Source organism: Podarcis raffonei, chromosome 5 (assembly GCF_027172205.1).
Source record: "Podarcis raffonei isolate rPodRaf1 chromosome 5, rPodRaf1.pri, whole genome shotgun sequence".
Taxonomy (NCBI): domain Eukaryota; kingdom Metazoa; phylum Chordata; class Lepidosauria; order Squamata; family Lacertidae; genus Podarcis; species Podarcis raffonei.
Genome location: NC_070606.1, coordinates 58,727,767 through 58,740,405, shown reverse-complemented (window position 1 = coordinate 58,740,405; position 12,639 = coordinate 58,727,767). Strand labels below are relative to the sequence as shown.

Genomic DNA, 12,639 nt, shown 5'->3' with positions numbered 1-12,639 from the left:
TTTTCCAAGGCTGCAAACACACATCCACACAACCTCCCCCACCCACAGCCCCCCAGCATTCAATTTACCCCCAAGTCTTTCTTCACAGAATACATGCTAATAAGACCTAATTATATTTACTTCTCTAAACGGTACATGGCTTTAAACTAGGTTATGTTTCTCTCTGCTGGCTTCTTCTATGCACTGGCGGAGGAACAGAAGTGTGGGAGGAGCACACCGCCCCCGGCAGTGTGATCCCGGTGGGTGCCATCGCGGCTGCCCCCCTGCCTGCGCTGGGCACCATGCCCCCACAGGCGGCATGCCACACCCCCAGGACGCACACCAGCCCTGCCCCTGCCTGCTCTCCGCCCCCCGGTGCTGGAGCATGAAGCTCCGCCACTGCTTCTATGCAAGAGTAATGGGAAGTGGTCAAAGGTACCCACTAAACATTTGAAGTACATGACTTCCCCTAAAGTACATGACTTCCCGTAAAGATTCCTGGAAACTTTAGCTGTAGCTCTGTAGGAGGGCAGCTACAGTTCCCAAGATTATTTGGGAGAAGTCTTACACTTTAAATGCTTGGAGCCAAAATAAAGGCCACCATAGGTTACACCTCCATGTGGAAATTCTGCAATGCATAATAAGCAGTGCTGTATACCTGCCATGTGTACATAGATCAAGCAGATGTTGCTTGCAAAAGTTCTCTATCTCATATACTTGCAGATCACATACTGATGCTGTCCTTTCATGAGTGAGAATGATTGTTGTGAATTTTAGGGTCATTTTACTAAATAAAAGGACAATAGGAAGTTTAAGGAGTGGCTGGATGTCCAGCCTTATTTCCCCCCCCCCAAACAAATTTGCCCTCTCCTGAGCAAAGGAGAACATAATATACGTTTGCATTCAAAGAAGAAAATAGAACTGTTTTTCAGAAAAGAAACACATTGCTTTCTCGATTCCTTCTAGGTCCCTATGGGACTATCCAGACAGGGAATTTATTTACCAACGGGATATTGAGATATCACAAATGGATCAATAGCAACAGCTTTATCCTTTATGCAATATCACACACACAAGCCCCCCGAATATTGGATCTTTCCCAGAAATGGAAAATCTAGATTAAAGGGCGGGTGGGATAGTGATATTGGTTGAAATGTTGATGCCAACAGTGTTGTGTGGATCCTGCAGGAAAAAAAGAAATAAGAAAAAGCATATCTGAGGAGCATTGATTTCACAAATACATGGCTGGAAGCATATCTGATCTCAAAGATATAGCCTGCAGGCCAGTTTGGACTGACTTTGCTTTTCCAATGAGTTCAGCCAAGTAATACCTCTTCTTTATTTACTGTCCAAGAAAATCTCAGCTGCACCCTGTTGATACCAGCTACCAGGCCTCACTAACCAGAATGCTACTGTCTGCAAACTGGTAACAGCAGCTGAAGGTTAAGACTATGGCATAAACCATCAATAACCCTTGTGTGTAAGGGAGTGCATCTAAATTCCAAGAATCACTTTTTAAATTGGCAGCCAATTCTGTATTAACTGAAAAGCCTATTATTGTTCCTTTAGTTATGGCCACACACATAAGAATCAAGGCCTATTGGTCCGAAAGCTTGCCTGATAGCAATACAATCTTGCTATTCCCCAAGAGGTCAAGGGTGGTTGCAGAATACGTGGATCACTTGTACAGCACATAACAAGGAATTCAGTATCCATGCATTACTAGCACAGCAAAGAATCACACCACCTGCTTGACCCACAAGATTGCTCTCTAAGGCACATTACTGGAGCAATGTACGATACATAAGAAAGTAAGCTTGCATACTGCTCTGGAAAGATGTGAATTAGCTCCAAGGTGCCTTCCAAAGAACAGCTGTTGTAACTTGAAAACTTATATACTCTTTCAGGAAAGAGAGAGGGAGGGAGAGAGAAAAAAATAATAATTCCTTTATGTGTTTTGCATCTTTCCAAGTTGCAAGGGATGTCAAAGGACTCTAGGTCATTCAAGTAAAGGGGCTGGGTGGGTTTTGCACACCTAAATTCAGTGCATACCTGCCTGAGTGCATTCTTCTCGGGAATGATCTTCCTGGGGGGCTCGTCATTGTTACAGTCTTCTCTCTCAGATGAATTCTATGCAGATGAGAGGGGAAAAGGTGGAAATCATTAATTCAGATATTTTCCTTTCAACACTGATCTAAGAAAGCAAAAAATCTGATGTTTTCAGCAACATTACCTATGAGATTTCACTTCCTTAGAATTCTTTTTGTTAAGAGGCGTCAATATTTTTTATTTTGTCTGGCACGCAATTGGATAAATTGGAATGAGTGTCTGCCATAGGCATAGCCTGTGACATATCCAGTATCATGGAAAACAACAAGCCACGATAAACAGACCCTAGACATAATCCTTCATGACAGATACCCGTCTAATTAGACAAGACATTCAAAATATTACAAAGTCAGATTTTTTGTATTCCCAGCGTGTGTCCAAGCACTTCCATAATGCTGGATCTGAACTCTTCTACATAACTAAAGTGGGATGCCCTGGCTCACAACAATACTAGGGTTTAATACAATGGAATTACTTCCACTTCAATGACTTTGATAATGAACGTTAAGAACCTAAGAAGAGCCTGCTGAACATTCAACTTCATTGGATATCCATGACTTCCAGTGTTATGGAAGAGGGAGAACAACTTTTTTCTATCTATTTATAAACTTCATGTCACCTCTTATTTGCCGTCTCTCTAAATTGGGAAATCCCAACTACCACAATCATTTTGGTTGCCTTTTTCTGAACCTTTTCCAACTCTACAAGGTCTTATTTCATGTGAGGAAACTAGCACTGCACACAGTATTCCAAATGTGGCGGTACCATAGATTTGGTACCGCCACCTTATTTGATTTCAATTCCCTTCCTAATGCTCCCTAGCATTGAATTTGCCTTTTTCACAGCTGCTGCACACTGGGGTCAACATCTTCATTGAGATATCCACTAGGACTCCTCATTCCTGGTCAGCCACAGAAAGATCCCCTGATAATATATGTGAAATTATGATTATTATTCTTTTGCCCTGACTTTACACTTTGCATTGAACTGCATTTTCCATTTTACTGACCACTCACTCAGTTTGGAGATGTCCTTTTGGAGCTCTTCACATTTTCCTTTTGCTTTAACAACCCTGAGCAATTTAGTATCATCAGCAAATTTGGCCACCTCTCTGCTCACTCCTAACTCTAGATCATTTATGATCAAGTTATAAACAGGTCCTAATACTTATCCTTAATGTTTCCATTAAGATCCAAAAGCTTGGACAAATAAAAATGTCTTCAGCCTTTGTTTAAATGTATCAACTATGGGTGCCAACCAAATGTTGTTTAGGAAAAACAGACTACCTTGGATGGTGGTGGACTCTCCTTCATTGTAAGTTTTTTAAAAGGTGTTAGCTAGCCATCTGCCAGGCATTCTTTAGTTGTGATTCCTGCACTGCAGGGGGTTGGACTAGAATGATCCTTGAATCACTTCCACCTCTACAATTCTATTTTTCTGTGATTGTATAAATGGGCACAGTCACTAAGAATGACTTGTCACATGTCATTGTCCAAACAGCCACTTCCACAAATGGGTCAGAAAGCAAGGCATTGCCCATTGATCGTAATACATGGTTTGGGTAGTTATTTGGGAGACACTCCTTTAGGTACTTGAATCCAGAGTTGTTCCAGGCTTTATATGCTAGCAACTGTATGTTACAAAATTAAGGATCACAATGTCAAAAAATATTTTTATGGGACTTAGAAATGTAGCATGCAAACAGCTCCTGGAAGCAGTGACTTTGTGGAAAGACCAAAATTAGTCCTGTGAGTTGCAACCTAAATACTAAGAGGAACACAGAGGAACTCCAAAATACCATGCCACTGTTACAATATAGTTTAGTAAGCTAATATATTTGCTACATACTGACACTAGCTGTTCCAGAAGCTCTTTTACAGTAGAAGACTTTGGTATAAATAAAGAACGTTATATAGGATATAAAAACAGACAGGATTTCTACCCAACAGGTATTTTGGCTAACCCAAATGGTAAAGACTGAGTTACCATGAATGGAGTCTGGATAGGAAAGGGTAGACAAAGCACCATCCACTGTCTTGGTCAATCTACTTATAGAGTATGTTTTAAGGAAGGATCTGAAACTGGAAACAGACTGACTAATGATGAAGGACATAGTCCATGAAAAGGTTAAAATATGGGTGGGAAATATGGAATTAATAACACAAGTAGAGAAGAAGAAAAAGTAAAACTAGTACATACATTATACTTTTAGGGTGGTGCTTGAATACAGTACTAACAAGTGGCAGCACCAAGAATAATAACATATATTTGAAGCGCATGCTCCCTTTTTTTCTCTCTCCTTCGCCTTCCTTCTAGGATAAATGCATTACCAAATGCCATGGAATTCAACAGCCTTTATGTTGCCTGTCCCAACATGCTTCAAGTTTACCAATTTCTTCCTTGAAACTAAACAGCTAATTTGAAACCTTTGTTTTATTCATTATCTTTATAGGTGGCAAGACTAAGAGGTTGGCTGAACAAAGACCAGACAATGACTGCCAAGTGCATATGGTGGCTCACAGCTTGCCGTCGCCCCATTCTACTGCACCAACACAGCAGACTATTAAAAAGGAGCGCTGCTCATGCACTTTTGTCAGCAAGTTAAGTTACGCTTGGCAAAGGATGAAAACTGGAAAAGATTATGCTCCTTAAGAAGCAGCAAAGATGGAACCGATTGCTTGGAAACTGGAAATCTTGTTTCCATGTGGACAACAAGCTTTAGAACACAGAAAATTCTTTGCAATCTTTAGAGTCCGCTATGCATTTTAAAAATAAAATAAATAAGTACATCTGCAGGCCTCACTGAACTGCTCATCAGGTCTCATAGCACTATTTGGGGCCTAGGGTCTGGGCCCTTGGGAGCAAAAATTAGGAATTGCTGGTGCCCTCTATTGACCAATAAAGGAATGTTTTAAGTGAAATTCTAAAACTGTGAATACAGAATACAGCATCAAGGAAATCAAAACTGCAGTAAAATCACATGGGAGGGAGAAAGCAGAAGCCTCCCCACAGCCCACCCCAAAAGATGTGGGTGAAAACGCTGACAGCTCTTGATTGTACTAGATTGAATGCTTTCTTTTCACCAGGCTGCTCTCATTTGACAAATATTTTTACAAAAGCAAGATAGGTGGAATCTCTCTCACAAGCAGTACAATTTCAGGCATGAAGCACAAGGCACAATTAATCAGGTCTTTTTTGAGACCAGTTTACCTCATAGTATGTGCTCTGGTAATCTTCCCCCACATCTAGCACTCAGCAAGCCAACATTTCCAGAATGACAGCTCAACCCTTGAGCTCAACCCACATGGTATTGGTAGAAGGTAATGTTTGGAATTATCCCATGATCACCAAATGCTTATCAGAAAGACAGTGGGATTATGTGGGGCAGTGAAGTATGGAGGACACACAAAAAATCCCACAATAAAAATGCCTCCTATAAGCAAGCATTGGATATGTAACATAACTGTAAGGAAAGTCTGAAAAGAAGTATGAGCTTCTTTGGCCTCTCTTGTGAAACAACATTTCCATGGAACATAATCAGGATTCTAGTACAGAAAATTCTGGGAAAGCTGAGCATGTGAATGGGGTTCAAAATCCTCATTCTTATCTTAACAGTTTGGCACACTTGAACTATGAGCAGCAAGGTAAAGATCACTTCTCTTTTACAATGCTAACAGGAGCATGTTTTTGAGACAATCCTATGTTCTAATCTTAGACCGTTAAGTGTCTAAAAGAGACCCTTGACAAATCCCATTTCTGTGAGAAGACTTGTAATTAACAGAATTCACTTGCATGGCAACATAGCTACCCCAACGCCCGGTACTACCCCTAAACCCAATACACAATTTATTAATATCAATGACATAGGAAACTCAGCCGCCACCCCTACCTAAAATGTCCTCATAGTTGCACTGAAGCAACTTAACTGTGCTATTGCAACTTTCATGCCTATAAACCATCCAAACAAATGCTGGAATCAGATGCAATGGATGGATGAAAGCATTCCAAAGGACTATCAGCTGAACAGAACCACCTTTTTAGACAGCCTCTCATCTCACAATAGATATCACAATAACCATGCCAACTACGGAGATGCTTTTCTTCTTCTTCTTCTCAGGGTGGGGGGAGGAAAAGACTGTACTTGCCAGCACTAATTATAAAGCCATACAGATGCAGCACTTTTTCAAATGTCTATCTGTGTGTGAGAGAGGAACCATGTCTATGCAGAGAGCACTTTTTATGCTTTCAAATCCTTAATCCTGTTTGGAGCTGTCAGTGGGGGTTAATGGAAGCTTTGGATAGGAGAATTCCAATCTGGTTGGCAGATGGATAGGTTGGTTATAGCTGCATAACTATGTCTTGCCTGCAGGCACAATTCAGAACACTGTTAAAGCAATATAAAGTCGCTGTCAAGCTGAACCATTTGGATCAGTAGCAAGGAGAAATAATAATAAAAGGAGTTCATTTCTGGGCCTTGTGCGTTCATGCTAGTATGCAGAAACTGATTAATTGTCGTCGTGTGCTGGTCGGCTGTACCTCCGATTCCTACTTCTGGAGTAGATTTTGCATGCTAATATAATCATTCTCCCTCTTGAGACATTAGCAAATAATCAAATGAAAAACAGGATCATAATTTACTGAGATTCGGGCAATTCTCTATGCAAATTTGACTTGTTATTGCTGCTGCCTCGTTAATCTGAATGCCTTTGACAAACTCCTTTGATTTATGAACTCATGACAACTCCAATGTGTATATATTTTGCTAGATTGACATTATCATTAAGAGTGGGTGGACTGAGCTCACATGAATGGCTGATTTTATTCGCTGGTGTCGGCTGCTCAACAGCTGAGCATCTCCTTTGCACAAAGCCCCCAAGCGCAAGGCTCTTCCCATCTACCCATCCATTCATCATCTCGATGTTAATTGGCCCAGGCTTTAAGCAAATTTTCAACACGATTTAAAGGCATGATGACACTGATTACTGACCCTCTGCCATACGGTGCCTATTGATTAACCTGACAGAGATGATGAGCTTGAGGGAAACTAGGTGTGTGGAGACCTCAAAGGAAAAATATATATTGTTTATGCAGGCAAAACACTTGTCATTATCCCAGAGGCCAGAATTGGTCTTTAAAACATCCTATTGCCTTTAAAACCTGCAACCAATAAGAAAAATTGCATGCTTGCTTTTGGGGGAGAAAAGCAGTTACAAATGTCTTGTCATGTGCATTCCCTATTTTAGCAGAGCTTCTGGTGACAAACAAATCTCTTCCAAACAAGTAGGCTTATGCAAGCCAATGTATATGAATAGACAAGGATATCTGGAACAGGGGCAGAGGGAGATGAGAAGAGAAATGAAATGAGCTGGTAGGGATTAAACATGTATAGCCTGACATGAGCATTTCTGGTCTATAAAACTGAGACACAGCAGCAGCAGAGTCAGTTTGTAACTAATTCCGTAAGTATCTCAAGGACAATCTATAAGGTCAAACACAACATTCTAGGCACTATGGCAGGCTGATGTTAGGTTTCCTGGTAGTCCAGGGGAGAGGTTTTTGTGCCCAAATTGGATTTCATAATCTTGTGGGACACTGCAGGGGGTAAGCAAGTAAGGGCTGAAAAAATTCATTTGAATTACTTTTGCGACTCTGCCATAGTATGGATTAAAGAGAAGGAGGGAAATAAATGCCAATCTAATGGTTGCAGGAGAGTAAAATTCCTATAGTCCCTTTCCAATAACCTTTGTAAGTGATAGATGAGTCCAAGAGCCTTGCAACTGTAAAGGGACCGTCAGCATCCCGATTTCATAAATGCAGTTTGGCAGATTATAAATCTCAGCTCCTTCAAAAAGCACTGGTATGAAAACTGACATAGCTCGTGCAAAAGAAAATGTAAACTTCTTTACAAAAATTATGGGCTCAACACCCAATTAAATCATTTAACAGACTCCATTCTCTCATCTCAAGAAAAATAACACACTTATGGCCAAAACACAACTTTTGCAATGTTAAGGTTTTGAAGATAAGAATCAGGAAGCAATGCCAAACAGAAACAAACCTCAGACTAGTTCACCAAACTATAGAGAATGGCTTGAGCCCTGAAGATTATCCCCAAAAAGAGAACTGTGTCAATGATCTGCTCTCTGAACATTCAAACACACTGCAACAAACCAGCAATGCAAACTGCATTTTCCTAGCTTTTAAGAAGTTTCATGTAACTGCAGATTTTATTTGTAAGAGGCTTATGTTTACACAAATATGGCAGTAATTTACATTATCATCAATTAAAGGGAGAGTGTGGGAATGTAAAAATCTTTACAGGTAGTCTCCCTAGTCATCTGATCCAGTGCTATAGGAAATGAGTTTGTTTCCTACAAAAGAAAAATACAGGCACTCATGTGTCTAACTCTAGCTTTTAAGGCAAGTTTTAAAGAAACAAATAAGCAATTCCTATAAGGGTGGTGGAAGGGGACAATATGAAACGGTACTTTTCTTACCATGCTGAAGCACAGTATTGACTTCATAATATAACCTATTTATTATTTTGAGCCATATCTAAAAATGCTACAACAGCATTGTCACTGCAGAGATGGACATCAAAACTTCACCAAAACACAAAGCAAAGTCAATGGCCACTTCTTTTTCTTAATTTCAAATTATTCATTTATTGAAAAGATTACAGCTAAAATACTTCAGTATCATACAACGGCATGTATAAAAGCCCATGTGCATGAAAATGATAAAAGATTTTCAAAATCATCTAAGATTAATATAGCCAGATTCTTGTAAAATAAAAAGAAACAACCTAGATTATTTTAAGAGCACTAAGTTTTATCTATTAAACAGAGTCTATGAAAGAAGGAAGTCTTCCTGGCTCATATTTATTTCCTAGGAATTTAAAAAGGAACAAAAGTGGTACATTTTAAAATATTCACAGTTTTGAACCTTAAAAGCTAGTTAACTAGTTCACTTCAATAGCATCTTATTTATACAAGTATATATCCAGAGAGTTTCTGAGTATAATTTTCCACATATTAAGTGAAGAACATTTGCTTCTGCTAATCAGGACATCTGGTTATTTTTATAACTCAGACATCTGCATTAAGCGGAGCTGTTTCTTAATTTTCCTAACAAGAAGTTAAGATTAGAACTACAGAAATGTTAAGGAATTGTTTGTGGGTTTTCTTTTTAAATACAGTTATGTATTTTTATTACCTTTTTTGACTATACAATTTTCTGGCTAAAGGACATTGGACCATATTTACCAACACATTTTTAGAATAATAGGACAATAGGTAAACTGCAATACCAACCAAGAAATGTTTATAAGTTACTATCTATTGAAATCTCTATTTCTATTCTCTACATTGCTCATATGTTCTCCCCTACTGTGTTGTTCTTCCCCCCAAAGTTACTCTTTGAAGTTTTATGTAAATCCAGCTTTGGCCTTCTATAATTGCAAAACGTTGGAAGGTACAATTTGTGGGCTCCGCTTTAACTTGCAACAATGCTACATCAAAGAGGGAAACCAGGTCATATGCAACTGGAATGAATCTTTGCTTGTTTGCTCCATTTTCATATCTTTGTTTACCAGGGGTCAGCAAACCTTTTCAGCAGGGGGCTGGTCCACTGTCCCTCAGACCTTGTGGGGGGCTGGACTATATTTTGGAAAAAAATAATGAACGAATTCCTATGCCCTACAAATAAAATAAAGAGATGCATGTTAAATAAAAGGACACATTCTACTCATGTAAAAACACGCTGATTCCCAGACCATCCGTGGGCTGGATTTAGAAGGCGATTAGGCCGGATCCAGCCCCCGGGCCTTAGTTTGCCTACCCATGGTTTAAACACACAATACTTTTAAAATGCATAGAATACTTTTAAAATACTTTTAAAAGCATAGAAGAAGCATCAAATTCAAGAATTGGTCACTTTCATTCTCCCCTCTGCAATGTAATTTAAAACTTTCATGAAGAAAACAAGTTGTCTAAGAACACTTTCTGAGTAGAGAAAGATCAGCACAAAAACAGACTTTGAACCAATAGTGATATGTCACAGGGGTATCAAAAACATATTTCTATCACTAACAAGAGGCAGCAGGAGCCTCTTGTCTGGGGAGGTATTCTTTTTTAAACACTTTATTTATTAAAATTCTCTAGTCACAGATTCTTCTCAATATTATGGCTTAATATGCATGGGAGCTGCAGGCACTTGAAAAATGCATTATAAGGTAGGCTAGCTTCACTGTACATTCTGTATCAATCTTTCCAGATACAGCTTTCTAACTTGTACTCCAATACAGTGGTACCTCTGGTTACAAACGCTTCTGGTTACAAACGCTTCAGGTTACGAGCTCTGCTAACCCAGAGGTAGCTGCTGCTGGTTGCAAACTTTGCCCCAGGATGCGAATGGAAATCGTGTGCTGGAGGCAGGCGCGCAGCGGGAAACCCCACTCGTGAAGGCACGCCTCACGATAAGAACGGTTTCAGCTTAAGAATGGACCTCTGGGACGAATTAAGTTCGTAACCAGAGGTACTACTGTATTTGTATCTGCTATACAAAGCCAGATCCAATGTCTCTTAAAAGTAGCTGAAGCCATAACTCTCTTACCAATCCTACCCCATAAAACATATCCAGCATTCCTTCTGACAACTCCATACATCTTATACCATCTTTAGGTCCTCATGATCTTGTTATGCAAACCCACTTCCCTGCTTGATAACCTAATGCCAAGATCACCTTCAGATCCATGGGCATTAATGGGCCTGACCCAAGGCGACCCTTTGAAAACAGCAACCAGTTGGGAGAAAAGTGAGAGTGAGGATTCAAACTTAGATCTTGGTAAAACTATGTGATGGAAATGCATGAACTGTATGATTCAAGCACATACGGAATCCTTTTGAAGCCTATTGCTTGTTTAACCTCTTTCCTTGACTATCTCTTTGTAAGTCACACCTAAGTACTTGCGGCATAGTGATCTGAAGAGCTGAAGTAGCCAAGAAAAATAATTTTTATAGAGCTGATCGACAATGTCTTGTGGCTCCTTGCTGGAAATAAGCACAGGGATAAGTTCCTCTTGAGGAGTTCCTGGTACAGAAGCTTGAGGAATTCAATTTCTGTGAATTCCAATATGACCCGCTCTGATCTGCACTTCTTGGATTAATGTGTGGAATGGAACAAGATCATGTTTCAGATTTTGCATATTTTTAAATTTTTTAATGAAGTTCTCAATTCAAAAAAGTACCAAAATGCATTAAAAAGTATTTAAATATAGCATACATTTAAAAATGTGTACACTGTGATAAAATATGTATTTAAATACTTATTTATGATAAAAAAATTCAAATTCAAATTTTAAAGCATATTTAAAGAATTGTGCATGAATATGATATGGACTTGAAAACAGACCGATCCATCCAGTCTAGCTTTTTGCTGACCTACAAGCTCCTTTCCTTATTATCTGAACCCTTGACTCACACCAGAAGCTACCCTCTATACAAAAATATGAAGCACTCCATAGCTTTCAGCTGTTGTTCCCCGTTTCTCAACTTGTGATGGTCAAACAATGTGGGGTGCTCCAATTCCTCTCCTCCCACCCTTCTCATTCATCCCTCTTCCTAATGAAGCATACTACCTGCTTTCTGCACTGAAGTTACTGCCCATCACTTAAGTGTGTAATTATCACTCCCTCAAAGCTAGCAGTCTAGAAATCAGTCTTGCTCTTTGAAATAAGTAGTCCCTAACCTACTGTATGCAACTCTATCCCATTCTGATGTGTGTATAAATCCTAACACAGCAGAGCCACCTACAAAGTTTTATAACAGGGTGAAAGATCCCACAGTAATTTAAGATTCACTGTGAGACCTGCTATTAAGAATGGGGGACAGACTGAGGGGGAAGCTACTACATATCATTAGAGAACAGAACTACTGCTTCACCTTGCTCATTGCCCAGTGATTGAGAGAGGCTGCTTGGCCAGGTTAAGGGAGCAGCTGACCCCCACACCCAGCTACAAAGACAGCAGACTACTAATGCATTGTGCTAGGGGGATGTGGCAGATCACCAGGGCAAAAGGCACAGGATTTTGCTTACAGACACATATACAAAGCAACCACAGAAACTTTGCTTTGTTTCTTTGTTTTCTGTAGATTTGTTTGTTAGGTAGAGTCTTGTTTGCATTTGCACAAAAACTCAGTAAAATAAATAAAGTAAAATAAAATAAAAAAGCAACCACAAAACACATATGGTAGCTTTTCTTTCCTCTTCTAACATACTGTACTCTGTTTTCAGGATACAGCACATGGATGATTCCAAAGCAAAAGTTGCGGGGGGGAATCAAACATACTTCACCCAGCATGGAACAAAATTACAAGCGAATCAAATCATGTTGCCAACTTATGATGCATCGTTCCTCTATTGTGCTGTTTATCCATTGCTATTTTACTATGGTGTACCCTCCTCTACATCACTATGATCGAATCCTTAAAAACAAGGGTTTCAATTAACAAAATCTAACTTTGGAAAGCAATCTATCCATCAAAATAATGG

General features: G+C 39.5%; 1 protein-coding gene across 9 annotated transcripts in view; it reads right to left on the bottom strand.

The window, feature by feature from the left end:
• BTRC (beta-transducin repeat containing E3 ubiquitin protein ligase) overlaps window positions 1–12,639 on the bottom strand; it is a 115,740-nt gene that overhangs the window by 59,815 nt on the left and 43,286 nt on the right. For 4 of the 9 annotated variants that reach the window (XM_053389411.1, XM_053389414.1, XM_053389412.1 and 1 more), the window contains one exon: window positions 2,032–2,109. The exons of 4 other annotated variants lie outside the window; for them this stretch is intronic. In XM_053389411.1, the coding sequence (XP_053245386.1) occupies window positions 2,032–2,109 (78 nt within the window). Of the gene's footprint in view, window positions 1–2,031; window positions 2,110–12,639 lie in introns of those variants that run through there. One more of the 9 variants, XM_053389419.1, reaches the window with a different exon arrangement.